Source organism: Falco biarmicus, chromosome 10, assembly GCF_023638135.1.
Source record: "Falco biarmicus isolate bFalBia1 chromosome 10, bFalBia1.pri, whole genome shotgun sequence".
In the NCBI taxonomy this organism is placed as follows: Eukaryota; Metazoa; Chordata; class Aves; order Falconiformes; family Falconidae; genus Falco; species Falco biarmicus.
In genome coordinates, this window is record NC_079297.1 from 32,522,388 (window position 1) to 32,545,646 (window position 23,259).

Below are 23,259 nucleotides of genomic sequence, written 5' to 3' on the forward strand. Positions count from 1 at the left end.
AGTGATGGTATAATAGAAGATCATTATACCTTTCTCAGACAGCATTTTTGAGATAGAAAATGTGTAGAGATTTAGTTAAATAAAGCAGGTGGGTGAAATTTCAGAAGCAGTTGGCTTTACTGTGAGACAGCAATTTAGAACAATGGACTGCCTGTCAGCTCTTGCTATTCAGTTGGGTTACGAAAGTACCTGGTGCCACCTATTATGAAGGCACTTCAGGCTGAGCTTTAACACCAGGCATCAAAAAACGGAAGTCAGACAGTTACAAGAGCTGCAAAGCACCATCTGCACATATTAATACATAGAATCTAACCCTAACAAAGTCAGTCTCAAGTGTATTTCCCCCTTATTTTCCCTACTTTCTCTACCAAACTCCAACTATGTTCTGAGTTGTTAAATTTGTACAACCGAGCCCAAAGATCCTTTACAATCCCATTCACTGTCACCAACATGTAGTACAATGGCCTCAGTCACAGAAAGCCAGAAGAGCCTTTTTCTGCACCAAGGAAAAATTAAAATCGACATCCCTACAGCAGCACAACAACTGAGCATAACTCCTTATCTACCAATCATGTCAAAACATTAGTCTGCCACAAGCAGAGGAGCAGAGCTGCAACACAGCATTAAGATGAATGTACTAGCATGACAGTTTAAGACAGTGGCCATCAAGTCCTTTATTGCCCAGCATCTTTAAATCCTTCCAGTATTTTTCAAGAGATGTTTTCAAATGCCATACAATTGACTGGTCTGACTTTTTCTCAGTTTCCTACCAGTGGTGGAAGGATGCAGCTGGAATCTCTACTGAGCTGATCACTAGGAGCTTTTGTAGTGCAAACCCTGGGAAGGTGCATCAATGCCCTTTTCTAGAGTTATCCACTGGCAACCCCCATGCTTAGAAGTAGGCTACTGACACTTTCAGCACAGTGTTTGCAGTGTCCTATACCACTCTCTCAATTCTAAATAAATACAGAATTTGTGGGGTATATTCCCTGAAATTGTGGGTTTGTTCCAAGGAGTTTCTAAAAGCATCCCGTGAGCCAGTCATGCTTCTGTCCAGAGCAGGCTGCCAGAAGATGGGACTAATTCAGTGGTGTATCTGAAAGGGATATATAGGTTCGAATGCGCAAACAAAAGGGCATGTGCATGTATGCAAACAGAGAGAGGGACATTTAAATTTTAGAAAGTTCTCAGCATCAACTATACAAACACGGAACCCTAACTTGGATTGTCTTTTTGACAGAAGGGGTTTTTTTGTTTGTTTGTTTTTTTAAGCTAAGAGAGTTGTGGGGTTACCCTAAAGCGTATCTACAAAACTCATTAGTTTAAACACTGTAATAATTCATGCCATTCTAACACATTCTTGACTAGTATTAAATATAATCCTTAAACATCAATACTTCCAGCAACTATCTGCACTCAACAAAATAAAATTACCCAGACCTATCAGCCTTTCTAGTGAGAAACAGACCTTTAAAACACCTTATCAGCTTTGAAAGCATAGCAAGATGCAGATGATTGCTACAGCAATTGCTCACTCCTTTCTTCACCAAGATATGTATGAGCAAGAAACAACATATTAAAACAACCAACCAACCAAGCACTCAAAACTTCATGAACACAAATCACGTAAGTACCGATTAGAAAAAAAATGTGGTTTTATACCCAATTACTTTTTCCAACCTTGTTACAGTTCATGTATATAAAATTTAATCACTCAAAGTGCAATTCTATGCAGTACAAAGGATATTGGAAATCATTAAAAATAGCTTCTCCCTTTCATGCACTTGCATTGCATAAACCAAAACCTCCCATAATTTATACATGAAGTTCAAATAAACACTTAATTACACAAATTATATCTGTACAAGGTAGAATTAACATTTTTAGTATTTATATGCTGTTCTACATTTAATCAGAATTTGGCAACTTAAAACTCTCTTCCACAGAGTTGAGATCTTTCTTTCCATCTGCTTATATTTGACTGTTGCTACTCATGAAGTATAAACACTCTAGAAAGCCCTTTTATCTTCAAAAATTATCATATCCCAAGTATGAAAAAACGGTTTACTTATCAAAAATGTTGAAAAGTACAGTTTTAATAACTTGATTCACCATTGGTATAATGGTATTTGCTATGGCACTGACCTACGTATTTTATTACAAGCAACAAAAAGCACTTTAGTGCACCTTAGCAATTGCTGTTTCTAAACAGTAAAGAAAAATTTTTAACTGCTTGCTGCCCTAACATTGTAACAAAAAGCTTTTTGTAGCACAGCAGCCATTAATATAATTTTCTTACCTGAAGTCCAGCATTGTCTGCCTGTCCCCCTTTAACTAACTGGGAGATGAAGAGGCCACAGCTAAATTCCACTCCACCTCTTACACTTATTCCAAGTCCTTCAGGATGCAAACGATCCAATCTCACCTCTTTCAGCTTTCTGCAAAAATGGAAGATACTTAACTGTTCATATGCATAACACGTGGCAATAGTAAAAGTTACACATTATTTTTCTCTTGTAATATATAAGCATGAAAAAAAGCAAGCTGACTGAAGTTTGGATGGATGAGTGTTAGCTAAAGCCAACAGATATTTTTCATAAGAAAAGACATATGCAACTGTTGAAGCTGTCTGCTTCTAGAGGGTTAGAGTTATAAGAGTTTTTTATTATTATTAAATGCAGAAAAAATGAGAAAAGTTTGTTTCAAGTGGAAAGTATAATTTTTGACTCCTTTAGCCTTTACCCCTACCAAGATTAAACTAGCTGGCAAACAGTTTCAGGTAGCTCAAAACCGTACTTCTAGCAAATATAGCAACAGTGAAATAACTATGCCTACTCTACACAGGTGGTCGATATTTAACTTAGAACTTATCTGAAGACTCAGTCAGTATTTCCTGCTTGTATTTAAGTTAGCTGCATTGTTCTACATTCTCTTACCGTGATCTTTTGGGTGTAAATTGATCATATTCCACCTGGTGTTTTAATGGGATAAGTGGGCGGATGGCATCAAATAGAGGCAATCTGCTCGGTTCATTAATCACGAGCTTTAGGTCCCCCACAAGCACTGGGAGATTCATAGATCTACAAAAACACAATGACAAAACAAGCACAGGTAAATCAACGCCCCAACAAAAATCACCATTTAATAACTTGCCATATAAGTGGCTTCAATACTTGTGTGTCCCTTCAACCTACTAAAAAAAGTTACTTATGCAGATACTGGTTTAACCAAAGCAAAACAGCCTCTGAGAAAGCAAGCCTTCTGTAAGCAAACAGGAACAATACCTACCTTCTCCAAAATAACTGAAATCTCCTATATACTGTCTGTATCTTTTAAGGTCATGCACATCACTTTTACAGGTGACACCTTTAATGTCATTCTCAGAGTCCTGAAAAGATTTATGTAACCATTTGGAAATAACTTTCTAGATCAGATACACCTGCCTACTAGATTTTTGTTTCCTTACTAGTTAGGAATCTTTCTAAGTGAATCTAGCCTACAAGCTCCTTCCTTTCCTGAACTTTGGGGACTGACAAACTTTTGACTCGGGGCATGTGTGTATACGTGTGGGAAATCACAATACTCAGTAGTTTGAGCAAAAACTTGCTTTAAGTTTTAAATTTTTTTTTTCAAATATAAATTGAACCCCCATGAACCAATTAATAACAGCTACAGAAGTTAAACTGATGTCAACATCTGGTTTGAGAGCTACGCAAAGTAGTCTTATTGATACTGACCAGCACTGAGATAATTATGGGTCTAGAAAATGTACTCTGCTGCCCAGCTCCCTAAGGTTCAGTGGGGCTGTTCCTACACAACATCAAGTTAAACTCTGTCTGTATTATTTGCTGTTCCCTCTCTCATAATTTACATTTCCTGGCATACAATATTTCTGAGGCATATGCAATGAAAATAAAGATCAGGAGACACATTACATGGGATTGAGGTCAAATACTTTTGGAAACGCCATTCATAGTGAAGTAGACATTAAATGTTAACTCCAACAGCAACTGCATGTATTTTTGCCCTGGAATACTTCATAATGTACTCCAAAATAGTGATAGAACATCAACATGTTCACAGAGGCATCGGAAATACTGCTGGAGTCATTGCAATTTCGGAAATTGAAGAAAAGTTACTATAGGCACTGTTCATTTTGTAACTGCAAGAAGATTTTAAATAATTAAGAGCTACTGAATCAACCAGCTTTCCAAACAACAGGCTTTATGAATGGAGAAGCAATTAGACAGACCTGAGTGAAACTGAATCAGATATGCAGCTGAATACACCCATAACTATAGTTCAGTGCAAACATCAGATGGAAACGTCTACATTTCACTCAGCTGAGATGCTATTAATTAAAAAATGAATGGAAACAATGCCTATCAGAGCCACTTGTCTATGATGAGTGGAAAATATATTCTCATCTTCTTTGAAAAGCAATGGATTAGAGGCTGATCTCATTTACAACAATACAGGTCCTAAGCAACCATGGTTTAAATCATTTCAGTAAAAGGATTGGTAATAGGCCTATCGCCTTACCATTTTTTCCCCATTATGTTGTAATAAGCCAGAGCTGTTAAACATGCCAAACAGATTCCCAGACTAAATTTCTTCAGCTTTCAGATAAAACAGTTGCAAATAAATTTTTATCTAAATAGCAAAACCCCTTGAACAGCAAACACCAGTGAAAACAATAAAGTGTTGCAAATAAAGAAGCATTATTTGGAAATATTAATGAATTTGATTAATGCTCGTCATGTTTCCCAAGAACAGTTTTATCATCCAGGTGCTTTTTTTTGCCCCCCATAAGAAACCACCAAAATCCTTTAAAAAACTGGCAGGTCATAAAACCAAAGGAACTTTATGGGTGACTACAGACATGCTCCTTCCTTGTCTGCAGGCTAGGAAGTCTGCTGCTGTGAAAGTGTAAGATTTCATTACACAGGATAAAAACTATTACTCCAGCTACTTTCTTTATAATACTAGAAAAGATCACTTAAAATCTTGAATATTTTCTCTTTAAATTTAAAAACATTAGAAAATTCTGCACAAACATATATAAAGCTAGATCTTACTGGTGGTACATCCGCAGCACATCATAAAGGTAATCCTTCTCCGCTTCATTGTCAATTAGTAGATTAACCTGAAAACCCAAGGACATTATTATAAATCTCTGACTGAATAACCACAAATGTTGAACATACAAGACTCTCACAAATTCCTAAGCCATACAGCAAAGATTTTAACAGGGAAAGACTTTTTTTCTCACCTAAAGATAAACACATTTTTACAACAGAGCATTACCTCACAAAAGACTTTCTAAAATTAGCATTATGACAGTTGGACAAGGTGGCAAATACTGATAACGTTCTGTATGCTAGATTTCCCCTCAGCAGCATCACTATTACAATAAGATCATATTTGTCTTACCTGATAATCACTGTACTGTTGAATAAATGTTTTCAGAAACCTTTTTGGCCATTCGTTAATATAACACATGCTGTCACAGATAAAACCAGAACACTGAGATGATTATAATCTACGTTCTGTCATCTAAACCACTGATTTCAGGGTCTCACTTATAACATTATGGAAACCGCTACACTTCTGCTCCTCTTTGCTCCAGCTCTTAACTGATAGAACTCGCTAGTTATTCTTTCCTCCCCCACTAATAGTATGTTTACTTAAACCAGTGTCATATTACTGTGCCTGCTCTTGGATAACTACACTAAAATAAAGCAGAAAAAACCTCAACCAAATCCAAAAATTCTCATATAAGGAGTTCGATTTATATTCAGTGCCAGGGATCTTACCTGCAGCGCGAAGTCACATCACATAGTTTTACATTTGGACAAGTTTAATGTTTAGGAAAACAACTTACATCTGACCTAAAGGCTAGTATTACTGTGACATGAAGTCTGAAGACCAATTTGCATACTTAAAGAAACCTTTCTTTCTAGGTTTGGAATGATTTGCATTATATTCTAAACTAAATACATGCTTCATATTCCCTTTGTCCCTTTTGTCTCTCTAAAGCCAGGAATACACCACATACAGGTGGTTTTCTATTACTTGTCTCCTTTGGAAAAAGACACTTCCAAAAATTCTGAAGGCCAAAAAAGCTCAGTGCAGGACAAGACTGCTTGACAATAATAATACTAGTGAGTAAACCAATTTATTCACAGTGAATTTCAAAACAAAAAAGTCTGCCTTAAAAGGAGTAAAACTAAGTCCAACACCCACTTTTCCCTTCCCCATCAGGAAAAACACAACATATAAATCAGCTTCAGTTCTGGTACACCAAACTCAATCTCTAGTGATAACTAAGGTACTAAGGTACTGAATGAGTGGTGTCTCAAGGAGCATTAAATGTTTAAGCACGTCAATCATACACAGCAAAGAACAAAACCATCATCACCTCTTCTCCTGATTGGGAAAGCAACCAGTAACATTACATTCTTCTCACGATATGTTAGCTGATGGACACAACCCCACTCTCTCTTCAGGAACTGGAGGACCATATATAAATTCTGGTATTTCTTCTCAGAAAACATTCAGTCTTTCTGTTAGATTCCTGCACTTCTCACACTGCACCAGCAACTTCTTCATCCTCTGACAAACACCCAAGTGACTTCTTATATATTCAGAATTCTACAGCTAGGTAGCTACGTACCAGCTCTCTAATTAGGTCATTCTTTCCTGCTATCTTCAATTCCACCAATTATCACTTCATCTTAGCCACCTGCATCTCTTCACCGTTTCCTTAATTCATTAACTCCTTGGGACGGAGTCTTACTGTAGACATACACTTGACCTAGGCTTATCAACAGCTTCTAAGAGCTGAATAATTTCATAAATCCTAAAAGATCATGCCCCTTCATGTTAAGGAAAAAAAAAAACTCAAACAAAACAAAAAAAAAAGTGGTGACATGGTATAACTTGGATCAAGGAATATTTTCTAGAAAAGCAGAGAGAAACTAAAATAACTGCAGAGGTATGGGATAGATGATTTCACAGCTTTTAAACCAAGAATATTAAAAAAATATCTAGATGTAGTCCTGGGCAGCCTGCTCTAGGTGGCCCTCCTTCAGCAGGGGATCCGGAGCAAGTGACCTCCAGAGGTCACTTCCAACCTCAACCTTTCTGTGACATTTAAGAGTATCTTCACATTAGTTGTATAAATTACAGTCCTACAACATAAATAAAGAGTTGCTCATGCTCTATTTGTCACTATATAAACTGCACTGTTTTTCATAGCAATTAGTAAGGAGTCATCACAAAAACTGCACCTACATATAAAAGAAAAATAAAATCTGGCAACAAGTCTATTCTACCGAATAAACTCCTATAAAAGTTGTGGGGAAAAAAGCCACACTTTTTCATGTGGGAAAAGTTCAGATTACAGTAGCGCACTACTACAGCGCTAGCCCCATCTATCAGCTTTCAAAGAATATTATCAAATTCCATTTAAGCTACGCAGCCTTTGAAAAAGTATTGAAGAAAATGGAAGAACTGGCCAATATATTTGTATATATTACGTATTTTGCATTGGTGCATTGCTGCTTGGTTGATAGAGAGAACTGACTATAATTGCTAAGAAAAAAATAATATCAAAGTAGCAAACATAGGAAACTCATATCCTGTGGCTGAGAATCTTCACTGATTTGATACAGAAAAAATAAGTATCCAAGACATTAAAATTGCCACAGAGGCCAAAAGAAGAAAGATGATACAAAATAAAGACCTGTTTCAGTATCCTCTAACTCAGATAAGCTTCCACGGAAATACACACCTTACTTACCCGGCACCAAGAAACACTGACAATAAGTCTTACGTTATCAGGGGTGGGACTAGAAAGATTTGTGAATTATAGCAGCAATAAAAAGGAAAAGGTTTAAAGTTCAAGATGGTAACCATCTGCCTAGGAACCAGAGTCTTTAAAGATATGTTGCACAACCCACTGTTGAGTTATACAATAATAGGTAGCAAGGCAAAAATAACTTGCTAGATGGCTATGCTACAGAGCATCCAGGTCCTTAATAGTTATGAACTTCAGTTTGTCATATAGGTAGTTTTTTGTGGCCTCTCTACTTCATACTAACAATTCTTCAGTTAATGGGTTTATTACCAGGTGATACTTCTATAAAACACAACATTATGCTACTTTGAAGAAATTCCATTCCCTAGCTGACAAAAACCCCACAAACCCAATACAAGACCAACCACAACCTCCTCCACAAAAAAACCCCAACCACAAAACTACTGGAAAACCTTAGTCTGAGAGAGTCCTAAATGGCTATACAAAGACACCTCTTAATGGGTAAACCAATCTTCCTCTCCTTTTCCTAAATAGAGGTTTTGGAGCTTGCTTTGCTCACACTATTTGGAACTCTGCTGAGCACTTATTTAACAGGGTAAATGACAAAACGACCTGCCAGGCACACTGAGTTGTTCCATGTATCAAACGCGTTTGCACATGACTGCACATGCACAATTGCGCTAGTGAGTATTAAGGTGGAACTAAAGCCTTCCGAGCAACTGCTGGCACCACGCAAGAGCACAAATGCGAACTGCCTGGGCCTGGACTTCAGCACCTGCACTTTTTTTTACCTTCTCTGAACTGGCTACAACATTTTTTACGTGATGTTAAAGTAAAGTAAGTTGTATGAAGCCCTGGAAAAGCTCATGCATCGGGAAATGTCCTTCCTCTTCTCTCTCTCTCTTTTGAAGGGTTTCTAAGTTTTACAGCCACCCTCTCGCAGGAGGCTGACAGCCGCTTTCCCCCCGAGCCTCCCCCTCGCCCGTCGCTCCCTGGCGCCCAGGCAGCGCTCGGCCGCGGGCAGCGCGCTCCAGGCCCTGCCGCTGCCACCAGCCGTGCCCCAGCCCGGCGCTTCGCCTCGCCGCAGGCCCCCGGAGCGCCGCTCTGCCCACGGCCGGGGCTCGCCCCGCGCAGTGGCCCCGGGTGTCGACGCGTCCCGCCGCCCCGCTCCCTTACCTTGTGGCGGAACTCACGAGCCACACGGCGCTCCATACTGCGTGGAGCGGCGCGGGGCGGCTGCGCGGCGAGGCCGCGCCCCGGGGCGGTGGGAGGTGCGGCCGCCCTTGGCCCGCCACCGCCTCCTGCACCCCGGCCGCCGGCCCCCGCCTCGCTGCTTCAGCGGCACCCCAGGCTTTGGTTGTTTAAGGTCTAAGTAAAAAAGAAAGAACAAGTCAAAGAAAACAGAAAAGCCGCCCCCGCCCCACGATGCGTTACCTGCCTGGCCTTTTCCCTGAGATTACAGCTGGTGATTCTCACACAGCACAGAGCTCGCATCCAAACTTCTCTCTTGGACCTGTAGGTATGTATGTCACTAGCTCTACTAGTTAAAAAAAGCACGATGTGAAATGTAAAGCATACTAACACCTGGAGGGAAAAAAAATAGTTTTCTTCAATAAATTGCTCTACTGCAAATAATCTCATTTTTTCTATTTTTAGATAAGCAGGGTAAATCTGACTTATCACTAAGTCTGATTTTCACCAGCCTTTCCCACTAACAGAATATTGTTGCTTACAAATACTTTCTGAAAGTAACTGCCTAAGAGCCAAGCTCAGAGCACTTGCAACAGAATCTATTTCAGACTAATCTCTTAAGGTTATTTTGTATTGGGCTGGTTCTTCTCCCACTTTCCCTGCTGTAGTACACAATAATAAAGACTTCTGTAATCAAGGCTGTGAGCAAGCGCAGGAGACCTGCTAACCTATGTCCTTTACTCTCCCCGCAGAATCAGCCTAACCCCCATAACTCTGGAGAGAATGGGGTTTACGGAAGCACAGGTAGCTTACCTGCTCCTCCTTCCAGTAGGATAGAAACCTGTATGAATACATATAAAGGCATGATCAAGAAATTCCATACTGCCAGGTACAAACTGGAAGCTGTTTTGTTATTTCTGTGTGATAACCATTGTAAGCTACACCAACTCCTTCAGAAATTTCTCTCACCTCTCTCAGAAGATGGCTTTGCCGTATGAGAACATTTCAATGATATGTACATTAGCCATTTCTCATATCAGATGTCAGGAATAAGAGAAGAATGCATTTTAAACCTGTGTACAAATACAAAACATGTTTTCAGAAAACAATTTTATCTTACAAGTGCAACTACCTGTACACAAATCATTTGTCTTCTACCAAAGTTCCAGTACCACACAATACTGAAAAGCTATTCTAGCCAAGCATTAGACACACAGCTATAGAACTTCTCCCCTGCATATGCAAAACAAAATTGACTTATTTTTGAAAAGAGAAGGAAGGAGATACATGAAATTTAAAGGATCCATAACATACTATGTATGTTTCCTTTAAATTTACATATAGAACAGTCAATGTTATCTATCAATTGCTTGTAGAAGACTTCATAGGAATAGATCTTTTACAAGCTGAAAGTTACTTACATTTGAAAGAAAGTAATTTTTTTATCATACAGATAAATTTTCCAGGAGTCATAAGCTCCTCCATGTAGTAAATATTGTGGAATTAACTTCATTTGGTGATGTGAAACTGCTCTGAACCATCAGATAAATGACACACCACAGGAAATTTAATTACCTTGGTGGGCTGTCTGCTCTGTTACAGGAATTCCTGTGCTTGGCTGTGCATAAATACAAAGCAAACAAACTGACACAACTATCCCATGCCCCAAAACTGGAAATTTGATAATCAGTAAATTTACAAGATGATTCAGAAGTTTCCATTGTTTTAAATATTTCATATTAAAAGATGGTACAATTATGACTTTATTAGTTGGGAATAATGAAATCTTTCATAGCAAGAAATTAGATTGCAACTCAATTGGCTTTAAACCTAGTTTCAGTTATTGTTTGCAACCTGTGGCATTAAGGGAAAATTAATAAAGTGAATAGTTCCCGTTTCATAGGCAAAGAGATACATTAAAATATGTGTTGTGTAAACTGATTCCTGTTGCTTTTGATCGACTTTCTCTACTTCCATTAATGTAACCTGGATCAGAGAAAGTGCACCAAAGCCAAGCGCATGGTGCATTCAGAGTAGATGGGCTGAGTACAGAGTACAGGCTGAGGCTAGCACATAATTCTAAAAATCTGTTTGGGGTTGTTGGGAAAAGGTTGTGCTGAAGTTATTATCTCTTCTGTCTCACTTTCTTTTCCCTCATCCACATTCTCCTTCCAGCATTTACAGGAGAGAATAGAATTCTCAGTAAAAACATCGCTAGTTTTCCATCATTTCATTAGAAATGAAACACTTGTTGCAGCAAGAAATACAATCCACAGGGACAAATTACAAAGGCAGAAAAGGGATCTTTTTAATGACTTACTGTTAACAGACTTCCCAAAGCAGTCAGAAAAAGCCCCTTTTCATCAGAGACAGTTTCTCACCTGGTATGGGCAGCTTCTAAAGCTTCTGTTATAAGATATACAAACCTGAAGACTGGTGCGGAGAGAGGCAGCAGCAGATGGGAAAGGGAATAGAACAGAAGAAAGGTAACAGAGGTAGGAAGAGGAAAAAAAGAAACAAATAATGGAAGGAAGGTAAAACAGATAGCAAATTTAATACAAGAAAGAAAGAAAGCAAAAAAACCAAACCACCTGGAAAAAGGTCCACAGAGAGCTACAAATTCAAAAGCATGAATTTATAGTAAAAAAAGTTCTCAGAAGCTATGGAAGTAATCCACACGCATTAGCTGCACGCTGAACTCGGTTCATATCTTACTCGTGCCTTTCATTACTCAAGTTCTGACACCTGTTTGACTGGGTCGGAGCTAATAGCCCGTGTTAAGCATCAGCAGCGCCTGCTGCCCCTCAGCACAAGCGGGCAGCTTGCTGCTAGCTGGCATTTCAGTCGTGGGACAGCCCTAGCAGCAAAGCCCCGGGTTTGTTCGCCTTAGGGGCGAGGCGCAGTCTTACAACTGCCCCGGTTTCAGCTCCTGCTAAGAAGCCGTAACACTAATCGTTTCTTAAACCCCAGAAGGGCGGAAAAGTGACAATAAACGTGTGCGGAGCTGGCGAGGTCGGTGGTCGTTGGGCTGCGGGGAGCCCCGCTGCAGAGCGAGGGGCGGCGTCCGAGGCGGGGGCTCGGGGAAGGGCCGGGGCGGAGGGCGGGCGGCTGATAAACCCCTCTGCCGCCCCGCCCGGGAGGGTGGGATGAGTTCAGGGCGCAGGTAGCGGTTAGTGTTGAGGGCTGGAGCTCCGCGGGAAGCCACTGCCGCCTGCGAGCCCGTATGGAGGCCCGGCTCCTCCTCGGGGCGCTGCTGTGCGCCTGGCTGCCATCGGGTGAGCCTCCTCGCCGCGCAGGGCACGGGGACGGGAGGGAGGGTAGGCCAGTGCCGGCCATCACTAACCTGCCGCCTTTGCTTTCCAGCCCTGTCTCCGTGGGGCGCCTGGGCGCAGCTCCCCGCCGGCGGGGACGTGCCGCTCCCCAGGTAAGAGCCAGCCTGGGGACAGTGGGGCTCTTTCCTCGCCGCCGCGGTGCGCGACCAGGCGGGCGGCAGCCCTGAGGTGGGCCGGGGTGGGCCGCCCGGGCCGAGCCAACCCTGCCTTGTTCTTCTGCCCTCAGCCCAAGCAGCGCCGCGGGACAGCAGAGAGGGGACGGCCTCGCCGCGGCGACGCTGGTAGGGGACGCGGGCCGGGCGCTGTGATGCCGGGCGGGCCGGGGCGGCCGGGACGCGCGGCTTTTCCCTCAGCGGCCTCTTCCCGCCTCTTCCTCGCACCGCAGCGCGACCGGGGCTGAGGCGGCGGCGCGGTGCCGTCGCTCGCGGCCCAAGATGGTGCCTGGGTTTCCCGCGCTGCGACGCTGGTGGCGGGATCCTCTGAGGGGCGGCTGGCGGCGCCGGTCTGAGGGACGGGTGTTATGGTTGTCATCAGCATAACGTGTTTCTGTCACCTTACCTGAATAAATCTTTATATTACCGTGATACCGTCAGTATTTCTGATGGATGTTCTACTCCTGATGATTCTTCAGCACTTACCCTTCGAACAGCGTTCAATGTGTGTTTTACCTTGGGTATGAGGAGTGTCAGACATGTACAAAAGGAAACATGGGGTTTAAAGTGTTTAAGCAGTGAGGGAAGGCTGTATGTAGAGATTCGGCTGTCCAGAAATAGTTACACGTTGTATGATGCATCCTTGCTCCCAGGTAAGCTGAGGTCTGGCCTGGCTCACCCAGCAGGAATAGCTTTGTGGCAGCCCGTTCACTTGGTAAAAGTAAATGAGCTGGTAGTATCGGATCGCTACAACTCTGTCCTGGTTTTTGGATGCGGTTTATCTTGGCAACTCGACTATATTGCTCATGGCGTGTTGCTGAAATGTAATTAGGGTTTGTGGTTCTCGCTCCCTTGTTTGAGGGTGGGAAAAGGAAAGTTTGCTTTGTGGCCCTGGTTTGTGGCTCTGCAGAGGGGTTGCCTGCCTTTCTGCTTTTTTTTCTGCTCTTCCTGGGAAAAGCTCAGAGCAGAGAAAAATGTGCCACATAATTGCGAACAGGTTACAGCCACCCACCGATAAGAGCAAATTGCGGTTCCCCCCCAAGAATTTATGATACAGTAGTAGGCTTTGTTTCCTTTTGTGCTAGCCTACTGAGCAGAAATCTTCAGTTAGAAATATTCTTCGGAGAAAGGAAAAAAAAATATCAATTCACTATTAGCTTTCAAATGGTAAGAACCTGAAAAGTAGTTGTTCTAGCCATTTGAACTGTCTAAAACTAACAACAATGCATTTTTACATCTTCTTGCTTTTAATAAGCTTCTTCAAGGGGAAGCCGTAAAGCAACACTAAGAGATGATGCTTAATCCCCCTGCAGAATTTTATGCCCATGAAGACTTAGCTAATGGCATATCTTCTGAGATTAGTTTTCAGTCAAATGTCTAAATAGGTATTTAGAACACAGAAGACACCTGCTATTTTAAAAATACTTTGCAGAATTGTGCACAGGACTGAGAAATTTGAACGATAAAGTTCTAGGGTATGAAAATTAAAGGCAATAACCAAGTCCTTAGATACAATTATGTAGACATAGCTGGTGGTGTTTATAAAATTTTGGAAATATTTTGCTCAGTTATTTGTATCACTGTAGATGTCATATGTTGTAGCTAATGCTGTTTATTAGCAGGTATTGTATTTGTCACTGAATTTTCCTTAAAGAAAACTGCTTTCTGTAATTGTGTCACTGAAATGAACATTTTGGAGGATATGGCTGCTGCTCTTCATGAGGTGAAGTGAAGAAATTATGTGAAATGGCTGTAACATACGTGTTACTGTATTAGGTGAACTAGCTAAATGTAAGTAGATACTGCTTTTAGGAGGAAAAACTTTTTTCCATTATAAGTCATTGGCTTCTGAGGATCAAAAAGTTCATATTAAACTGAGAAAAATGTTACGCTAGATAGAGGCAGTTATAGAAAAAAGGTAGGGGGTTATAGAGAAAGTGAGCTACATAGTTCTAACAAAGACATACTAATTAGGAGGTATACTTCTACGTGTCATGAGCATGTCAATAAAACCACATCATGACAAAATATCAATGGGTTTTTGTAACTTGGCAAAGCAGGTCTGCTCCTCTTTTTTTTCTCAAGTAGATGATATAGGCTGAATAAGATTTTGTGATTTGATATATTGCTGGCTTTTTTTTTTTTTGTTTTAAGGAAATGTAAGTATTTCAGTTTTGAAGAACTGGTAAAGGCGCCTTTATAGATCAGTGCTGATACTGCTTTCCCTTAAGCATGATAGTGCATTTTACAAGACTGGTTGTTCACATTAAAACCAGAAGTTAGTATTATTTCCTTAAAGCATATTTTCTACAAAAGCTTGTATGGAAATTGCTTTCTGAGTAACACAGAGATTGCCTTGGATATTGTTTCCTCTCAAAGAAAAAATGTGGGGAATATTAAACAAATTATACATGCCTAGCTGCTGTCCTATTTCTTTCCATCATTAAAATGCTCGCTTTCAGATGGCTTGTCTTTGTTCACAAGTTTACTTGAACCTAAGCATTCAAAGCTGCATCTTAAAGAGCAATTTCCAAAATCTGATCTACAGTGCCTCTTTGTGTAAATAATTGGGTTTATACCTAGTCCCACTTCTCTGTAAATGGGGTAGACAAAGTAATAAATTTATTAAATGGTAAAATTTTGCACTTTGAAGAAGATGGGAAGGAACTCATGTTCACAAAACATAACTGGACTATGCATCATACTTGGGTAAAAGTGTGAAATGTTGTCTGTTCAATTTTCCTAGATTCTGTTGAATGATTAGTGATCGTGACTGACTTTCAAGCTGTTAACAACCAACCTGTTGTTGTTTTTTCTTTTTCTTCTGTTGTTCTGTTGTTTTGTGACCCCCTCCTAAGTATTCATGTGAGTTCTTGTTATGCTACCCTGGTGAGACTTGGTATATTTCTGGTTCAGAAATTATACATGTGCAACTGTGTAAATAATTTTGGTTTGGAAGGAGAGGCGGAGGGATTGTGACTGGCACCACTGCTGGATGGAAGAATGAAGTGGAAGTTGTATTTATAGATGAATATGGCAAGAATGAGGGGAGGGAGTCAAAGTATCATCACATATCAATTTATAGAAATGATTACAAAATCAAATAGACCCAAAACACTGGCTTTCTAAAGGGCAATTTATTGGAGAAAAAGGAAGGTTCATTCACCACAATAATTAGAATTAATAAAAGAAAACTCTTATTATTTTTTATACGTATTTTAAATAAAAATATTTAATTAGACATATTAATTAATCATAAAATAAAACAAGAAGAAAACCCCAAGAAAACAAGGTATCTTGGTGCTGACTGTTGAAGGCACAAGTGCTTATGAGAAAGGAAATACAAGAAAATGAAAGCTTTGGTTTGTCATCCTGTATTTTTGGATGTTAGAACAACAGGACAAGTTAGGGAGAAAATGGTAGGAAACATTTTGAAAACTAGCCTGGGTGTTTATGATATGTTGGTTTTTTTAAACAAATAAACAATTAACCACCCAAACCATGTTGATTTTGCTGGATTTTTTGATCAAGTTCTTGGAAAATCATGTGAATTGAAGACATTACAAGACATTTAGTTAATTATTATGATGGTTTTTAGTGATTTATGCATGCATATACTTTAGAATTATTTTAAGTAACTGAGTGATAAGGATTTTCAAAATAGCACAATGTTTATACTGAGAATTATGTTAGATGCACATGATGGTACAGAGTCTGTAACTGAGAATAAAAGCAGTATGGAGAAGGGCACAGAGGACAGTGTTTGGACATTTTAGGCATTTTTGGCTTAACTGGCTTAAAATCTGCCTGCTGTCTTCAGATATCACGTACTTTGATGTTCCTTCACTGGAGTCTTGAGTGACTGTACTTGGTGGTTTTTGGTAACTTTTTAGTAAGCCAATATGAAAGAGTGAGCTTTCTAAAAATGGTAAAGTCACTGATAAGACTATGAAGAGATTTTTAAAGTGTTGGTTATAGCTGCTGATTTCTTTGTTCTTTCTGAAAGGAACCTGGAATGGCATTTTATAATGCTTCATCTACTACGATACCCTTATCTCAGAACAGGAGACTTCACAGTATGAAATGTGGACTATCTAGTAAGTTACTTATGTTTCTGCATGAAATAACTTCAGTTGTCCTTTATATTCTGCATCATTTATTTATTTTTATGAAGGAAAAAAAAAAGCTCATACAGGCCTTCAGGGTAAGGGGACTGTACCTTGACTGGTCTCAAAGGACTACAGGAATATGACAATTTATCATGGGATTTGACCTAGCTTTAAGTTTACACTGGGTTCTGGTTTGATCATTTGAAAGACTGCAGTTCTTTGAACAAAGAGCTTTCAGCAGGGAAATGGCTCTTGCAGTGATATACCTAAAGATGTGGATTGCTGCCTAGATGCCACTGGATTATATGTCCTGTATCTGTTCTCTGCTTGAAGGTTTTTTGTTTGTTACTTTTTTGCTGAGGTAATCTGTGGATGCATTTTGTGTGTGTAATCTATAGGTTAGCCAGGTGAGGTACTCTTGGCCACCAGCTTGCAGAGGTGGGCATTTGCTTGAGGAATTTGCATCTTGGCTTTTTTGCATAATACTGTTTTCAGCAGCAAAGTAGACAGGCTTAAATCTCTTTGCTCAGGGGTAAAGGATCCTCTGGGTTAGCTCGTCTGTACAGCCTGTGTCATGCTTTTCTTGTACAAAGGAGAAACAAGAGGCAAAGTAATTCAGAGTAATTTTAGTTAGTGAAGTGAAACCTAGTTTCTCTTCAGTCAGCCTGATTGGTTGCATTGGATGTGGGACCTACCTAATAGTGAATAGTCTGGATTTGCATTCCCTGGCTTTATACCACAAAATGCAAGGCTGATGTGTAGACTCCTATCAATTGTGATTAGGGTTGTATCATCTCCAAAAGCTTTTAATTTCTTTATTTAATACATACTGTTTTGAGAAATGTGTAGCTGAATGTGGAGGAATAATGGAAGGGATTAGAGAAATGTAATATTACTCAAACAAAAACTAACCTATGAACCTCTCCAGTGTATGAAAAATATCATTTACATATTGTGTATGATAAAATTGCTCTACAAATGTAGCTGTCTATACCAGTAAAACCCTCTGCTTTTGAGGGTTGTGCCAGCTTATTGACCAAGAAGTATTTATTTTCTTAGCTCTGATTTTTTTTTTTTAACCAAATAAAGCAGATATAGAGACGATATATAGATCATGCTGAGAAATTTGTGGCCATAATAATTGTTTGGTTTCCTAGGTTTATTTTTTGACAAGTGGAAATTCCTTTAATGGGACTAGTGGATTTCATGTTCTGCCCCAGAGCAAGCAGCTAGAGAAGGCTTCTAAGATGCATTGTGCTTCTGCTAAAGTGTGTAATAATAAACTTGCATATAAACCCTTTACAAGACTTCTGTTTAAGATCTCTTGCAAAAGGTTTATGTGCAAATTTATTAATTCTTAAATAGCCTTAATATTTAAGAAAAGAAAGGACAAATACCAGAGGGAGAATTAAATGGGTAGCAAGCATCTAATGCTACTCATCACAAGTCTAAGCTTTTAAAGGAGGATGTATTTATGATGACAAGAATTAGGTTTCATTACCCTCTGCAGATTGACAGGACAAACTTTCTGTTTCCTTTCTAACTTGTATTTCTATGGGACAAAGATATTTCATAAGGATTTTCCATTTCTGATGTACTTGGCTTTGGTAAGACAATGTTGTTGGACACATGCTTTAAAAATTATTAATGATTGCCCACAGTTGAAGGCAAATAAAATCAGGATTATTAAACTCTTGAAACAGTGAAATACCTAGACTTGGAAGTTTCCCTTTTAAATCCTAGTGAACTCTGTGTGGGAAATGGAATCCATCATTAAAAACAAAACAAAAGAACAACCTGATCTGCATTGTGCAAGAGTTTCAGTAACATGCTCTAAATGCTTAGAAGAATTGTTTAATTTTGGTCCTTCCTGTTTGAAAAGAGACAGAAGCTGTTATAGCTCTGACCTTGGAATATGATTTGCACCAATCTGGGGATATTTGAAATAGTAAAGATGCTTCATTTGTGGTTTGTTGTTGTTGTTAATAAACCCAGCATGGTAGGTTGTCAGCTGCTTTCTCTAGTTCAGTAATGTCTCTATGAAAATTATTCTATGTCATACTTATAAAACGATGTTTATGACAGATCTATATTTCATCCTATTGTGGTCAATTCTTGTTGAAGTAATATTTTTTTTTTCTTCCTGTAGCTCTGTCCATATAGATAAAAATTCCACATAAAACATGTTAGTTTATACGGTGGGTGTGTTATTTATTGTGCAATAGATCTCTTTACCTTTGCATTGTATTAGTCAACTGAAAGCGGTTTAGAAAGTGATGGTTGTGTCTTATATGTCAATGGAACAAAAAAGTTCAATAGTACAAGAGATAAAATCTTCTGCTAGTTTTTTGTACCCAGGGAATATGGGATTTGTGTTTGAAATGTTTATCAGAATAATTGACAGCAGTTAACATGTAGTTTACATAGCTGTTAAACTTGCAACTTACTTCCATGCAAACCTGTTTTTCATGCAAAGTTAAAAGAAACAAACCAACCAAAACCACCAACCCCCCCCACCCCACCCCCAAGCAAAAACTCCAGAACTAAAGCATTTTAAGAACCTGGGACAGGCAAAACAAATTATTCCTGGAAGTAAGTTTCAAACTACTGCCGAAAATTCCTAACAGGTTAAACACTTCAAATTTTCTTGTGTTGAAATGCTGTACAGTCATGAGTAATGTTTCAAGTCCCTGCTACTATAGGAGATGCTTGTCCTTTGAAGTATGTGTGCTCAAAGACTGATTTCAAGAGACGCACCACAGCAAAAAATCTGCAGCTAACTGGAAGACTCTTAGAATTGAAGGATTAAAATAACATCCTACTCATTCACCTCAATCTCAAGAAAGGAAAATTTTATTCTTACATGAGGTCTTTGTCCTCATTTCAAGGCTGTATTGCATCCTGCTGCAGCCTGTGTGCCACAGAGAACTTGTGCATTTACAGCTGGATGCTTTCAAAGACTATGAAGTTGGAGGATAAAAGATAATGCAAGAAATACTTGTTGTATTGGCTCTCCCATAATCAAAACAACACCTGAAAGCTTTCTAGAGAGAGTGTGCAATGAAACTTATACACAGTTACAAAATATAAAGTATCAAGAATGTTGACAGCAAAGTTTAAATACTCAGTTTTAAGCATACCTTCTACTCTTTCATGCATGGCTGTAGATCCAGTTCATGTTTCTTGCAAATTTGTGTCCTCAACTGCTTTGTTTTTTCACTTCTCCATTTCAGAATAAAATTTGTTGATTGTAGTTTGATAACCTTGAGACAGACCTCTCTTCTACACTTGCATAGAACTTTTAAAATGTGCCATCTTTTAAAGAATCCTGAAAACTATGAAGTCTTTTGTCTATTTCTGTAAATGACTCTGTGGAGCTCTAAAGCTGTTTGGGCCAACATTGGTAAATAGGCAGAATCGTACAAAATGAGCGAACAGACTGGACCTTGTAACCTACCTAGCTTAAGTAAAACTTTATCACTTTTAGGTCTCTAAATTAATATTTCATACTTCAGCTTCTCTGTCCAAGTGAATCTAATAATGAATAACTTGAAAGGAAACCTGTCTTTGATTTGCATTAAACAGATTTTTCATGCCGTGTTTTAAGTAACAGTAACAAAATGCAGCATTTCAACACTAGGAAGTGCTTAATATTTTACAGAAAAACACTAACAGAAGATCTGCATCAGTCACATAATCCTCAAGAATCAGTAGTGTATCGATAATGGTGTATTACAGTGAGGCCAAAATTCAGTTGGAGCATCTGGATTTACATGTTGCTTTAAACAAAGTATTTCAAAGTTGATGTGCATGGTAATTTGACTAGTTAGACATGTTCTTGAATGTGTTGGATTGCTTTCACTTCTGAAAAAACTTTAAAAGATGTCTCTTCGATTTAGTACCTTAACCTTTGTATGGGATACAGACCCAGGCTTTCTTTGCAGTTACCTCTTTGTGCTTGAAGAGGACAGCTGTTCTTCCGTGACTGTATCTCACTTCATGCTGAAGGACTTCACATTATAATTACTTTCAGATATACTTATTTCATTCCTAATCAACTTGTTAGAACACCAGAAGAACAAATCATAGGTGAGCAAACCTGGACACACAGTTCATTTGCAACTGAAATAAGTTCGAGATCTTAAATAGTCATCAAAGAAGTAGGAATGTAAGAAAGCATTATAAAATAAGTGGGCACTGTATCATAGATACAAACCACCAAATATATTGCATCTATGTAAATGCTTATTTTGCTGAAGATGCAAGATGCCTTTGAACAATTATCATATGAAATTGGCAGAACTTGTGCTTGGAACCCAGCTGAAGAACGTTTGAAAGGCTGACCAGACTTGGGTGGGCCTTGTACTGTATTTCAAAAGGGATTTTGGAACAACTTCTTGTCAGGTCTACATGATGCTACTAAAGCATCCCTTTTTGGAGGTCAACAGCAGTAGTCCTTTCTGTGAAGCTTGAACATTGATCTCCAGAAACACTTGCAATGAAATGCAGACAGGCTAGATCACTCTCACTTTCAAGGGCTGTGATAAGTAATGGGCATGAGGTTCTGCTACTGCTTATAGGGTGCCAGCTCTGGCCTGAAGGCTCTCACTGCCTGACACTGAAGAATTAAGAGGAAAGATGAACTAAAATGGAAGTCCATGTGCCCAAGGGACTAAAGTAACCCTGCCCACATATTGAGTGGGGTTGCAGCTGTTTCAGTAATTACCAGATGGTTAGAGTATTTACGTAGTGAAAGCAGCAGAGAAGAATTCAGACCCGTGTTGTAAGATGATCCCAAGTCTTCACCCTGTTCAATAAAAAAGGAATTTGAGACAAGTTGCTTCATGACAACAGTGGTGGCATTTTCAGAGTGACCTGCAGGTTTTAATGGCATCGCTGGGTAGAAATCCCATTTTTACTTATATGAGTCAAATCATGTTACTTAGGCCTACCACTTTCTGCTAGAAAAGTCTCATCAGTTTTCAATTACAGATTCCAACCCAATGCACTCAATTGGCATAATGTCAAAGGAAAGAGAGGAGCTAAGGATGTTTTAATAGAGGTCACCTTCAGATAAACAAGGGACATAATATTCTTCCATAACCTTCCCTAATTTTAACCTTCACTTACTCCTGATGTTTATTTTCTTTCTTGTAGGTGTTACAATGATTCTCATGTCTCTAGGAGGGACCTAAACTTGTGATGTGATCACACAGGTTAGCTTATCTAGGGAGTTTATATTCCTTTAATGACAAATCAGTGAGCCCTTTGTTACAGGATGTTTATCCTGGATGCCTGAGGAAATATTTCTGTGTTAATTGAGTAGAATTGGATGGTTAAAGGAGGCCACGTTATTTACAGTTGTAAGAGCACTAGGTGTAATCTGAATCAACACTGTATTCTTCTCATTACTTGGTTAAGGATAACTAATGTTGGCACACAGAGCTTTTCCATATGGTGTAAGGTAAGATACTCTACAGTCATGTAAAAAAGGATATAAGCAAATACAAAAGTGATGTTTATCATGTTTTCTCAGAATCATACATGCACAGACAAAAGATAACTCCATAAAGAAAAAAAATGCTTATTATTGAGTCATTTGACTTCCAATTCACATTTCACTAGCACCCTTTGTCTCTAAAAGGTAGCCAGGGAGATCCTTCCCGGTGACGGTAAGGGTCCCCATATCAGCTGCCTGTGTTCACAATTCAAATGAATGTGGCTTGAAGCAGGTTACCTGAGCTATGCTTAAAGGGGAATCATTCAACCTGAAACATCAAAAGGGGGCTAACTTCCTCTGCAGCTGAGAGGAACATGACTTGCAGTCTAATTGCACATTATTGTAACTGGACAAGCAATAGGGCATAATCTGAGAGAAGCAAAGAACAGAGACCTGAGCTCTGATTACACAGGTCTCGCAACACTCAAGATGAAAAGGGATCAATGTCTGCCTCGCTTGACAAGAGTAATAAGACTTTTGCATTAGTGACAGGATTGGTCACTGTGAGTATGTAAATGAGATGGCTTAGCCTGGGTAAGTAGGGACCTTTTTAAGTTTTGCTTGCATTAGTTTTTAAATTGAGTTTATGCTGGCCAGGTAGAGAAAGGAGTTAGATATTTGGGCTAGCTAGGCAAAGGAGTGCTCTCTTTTACTTTGTTTGCCTCCAGCATGGCTTTTTTGGGGGGTATTTGGTGGGGTGTATTGAAAACAAAGGCATCAAAATTAATTGTTTGGATATTTCAAAAGTTTTCATATAAGAAATTAATATTTATAATGGGTTTGTGAATGGAGATGGCCATATAAACACCAATAAACTGCACTGACAAATTTTGGCAGAACTCAGTAAGCAAGGGTTGTGTAAACTTGTAACTGAAGGTAGTATTTTGTAAAGTCATGTGGCCTGAAGTAGATGAACACATAAGCTCCTTTTTTCTTTTTTCTTTTTTCTTTTTTCTTTTTTCTTTTTTCCAGATTATGTTACATTGTACATTTCTTGAAGTCTTTCTCATTTTAACATTATAGCTAGCTGTGAGCAGAGAGCATATTTCTTTGAAGTTTTTAGGGTCTCAAAAAGCAGAAGGAACTTTAAAAATGACCTTTTTCCTCATTAAACATCTACCTTGACCACACTTTAGTAAAGCAGTTGGTGATG

The 23,259-nt window shown here is 39.2% G+C and overlaps 2 protein-coding genes across 5 annotated transcripts in view; one reads left to right on the forward strand and one right to left on the reverse strand.

Moving 5' to 3' along the window:
- The window catches only part of LOC130156411 (harmonin-like), a 51,434-nt gene extending 41,942 nt beyond the window's left edge, over nt 1-9,492 (reverse strand). Inside the window, exons 1-4 of one of the 4 annotated variants that reach the window (XM_056354880.1) lie at nt 5,434-5,830; nt 5,079-5,146; nt 2,937-3,080; nt 2,300-2,438 (exon numbers count right to left, since the gene is read on the reverse strand). In XM_056354880.1, the coding sequence (XP_056210855.1) occupies nt 2,300-2,438; nt 2,937-3,080; nt 5,079-5,146; nt 5,434-5,502 (420 nt within the window). In that variant the 5' untranslated portion in view covers nt 5,503-5,830. Of the gene's footprint in view, nt 1-2,299; nt 2,439-2,936; nt 3,081-5,078; nt 5,147-5,433; nt 5,847-8,998 lie in introns of those variants that run through there. The other 3 variants (XM_056354878.1, XM_056354875.1, XM_056354879.1) reach the window with 3 other exon arrangements.
- Nucleotides 9,493-12,169: 2,677 nt separating this feature from the next.
- The window catches only part of OTOG (otogelin), a 104,458-nt gene continuing 93,368 nt past the window's right edge, over nt 12,170-23,259 (forward strand). The window contains exons 1-4 of the mRNA XM_056355075.1: nt 12,170-12,288; nt 12,377-12,437; nt 12,572-12,626; nt 16,504-16,594. Of these exons, the coding sequence (XP_056211050.1) occupies nt 12,237-12,288; nt 12,377-12,437; nt 12,572-12,626; nt 16,504-16,594 (259 nt within the window). The 5' untranslated portion in view covers nt 12,170-12,236. The remainder of the gene's footprint in view (nt 12,289-12,376; nt 12,438-12,571; nt 12,627-16,503; nt 16,595-23,259) is intronic.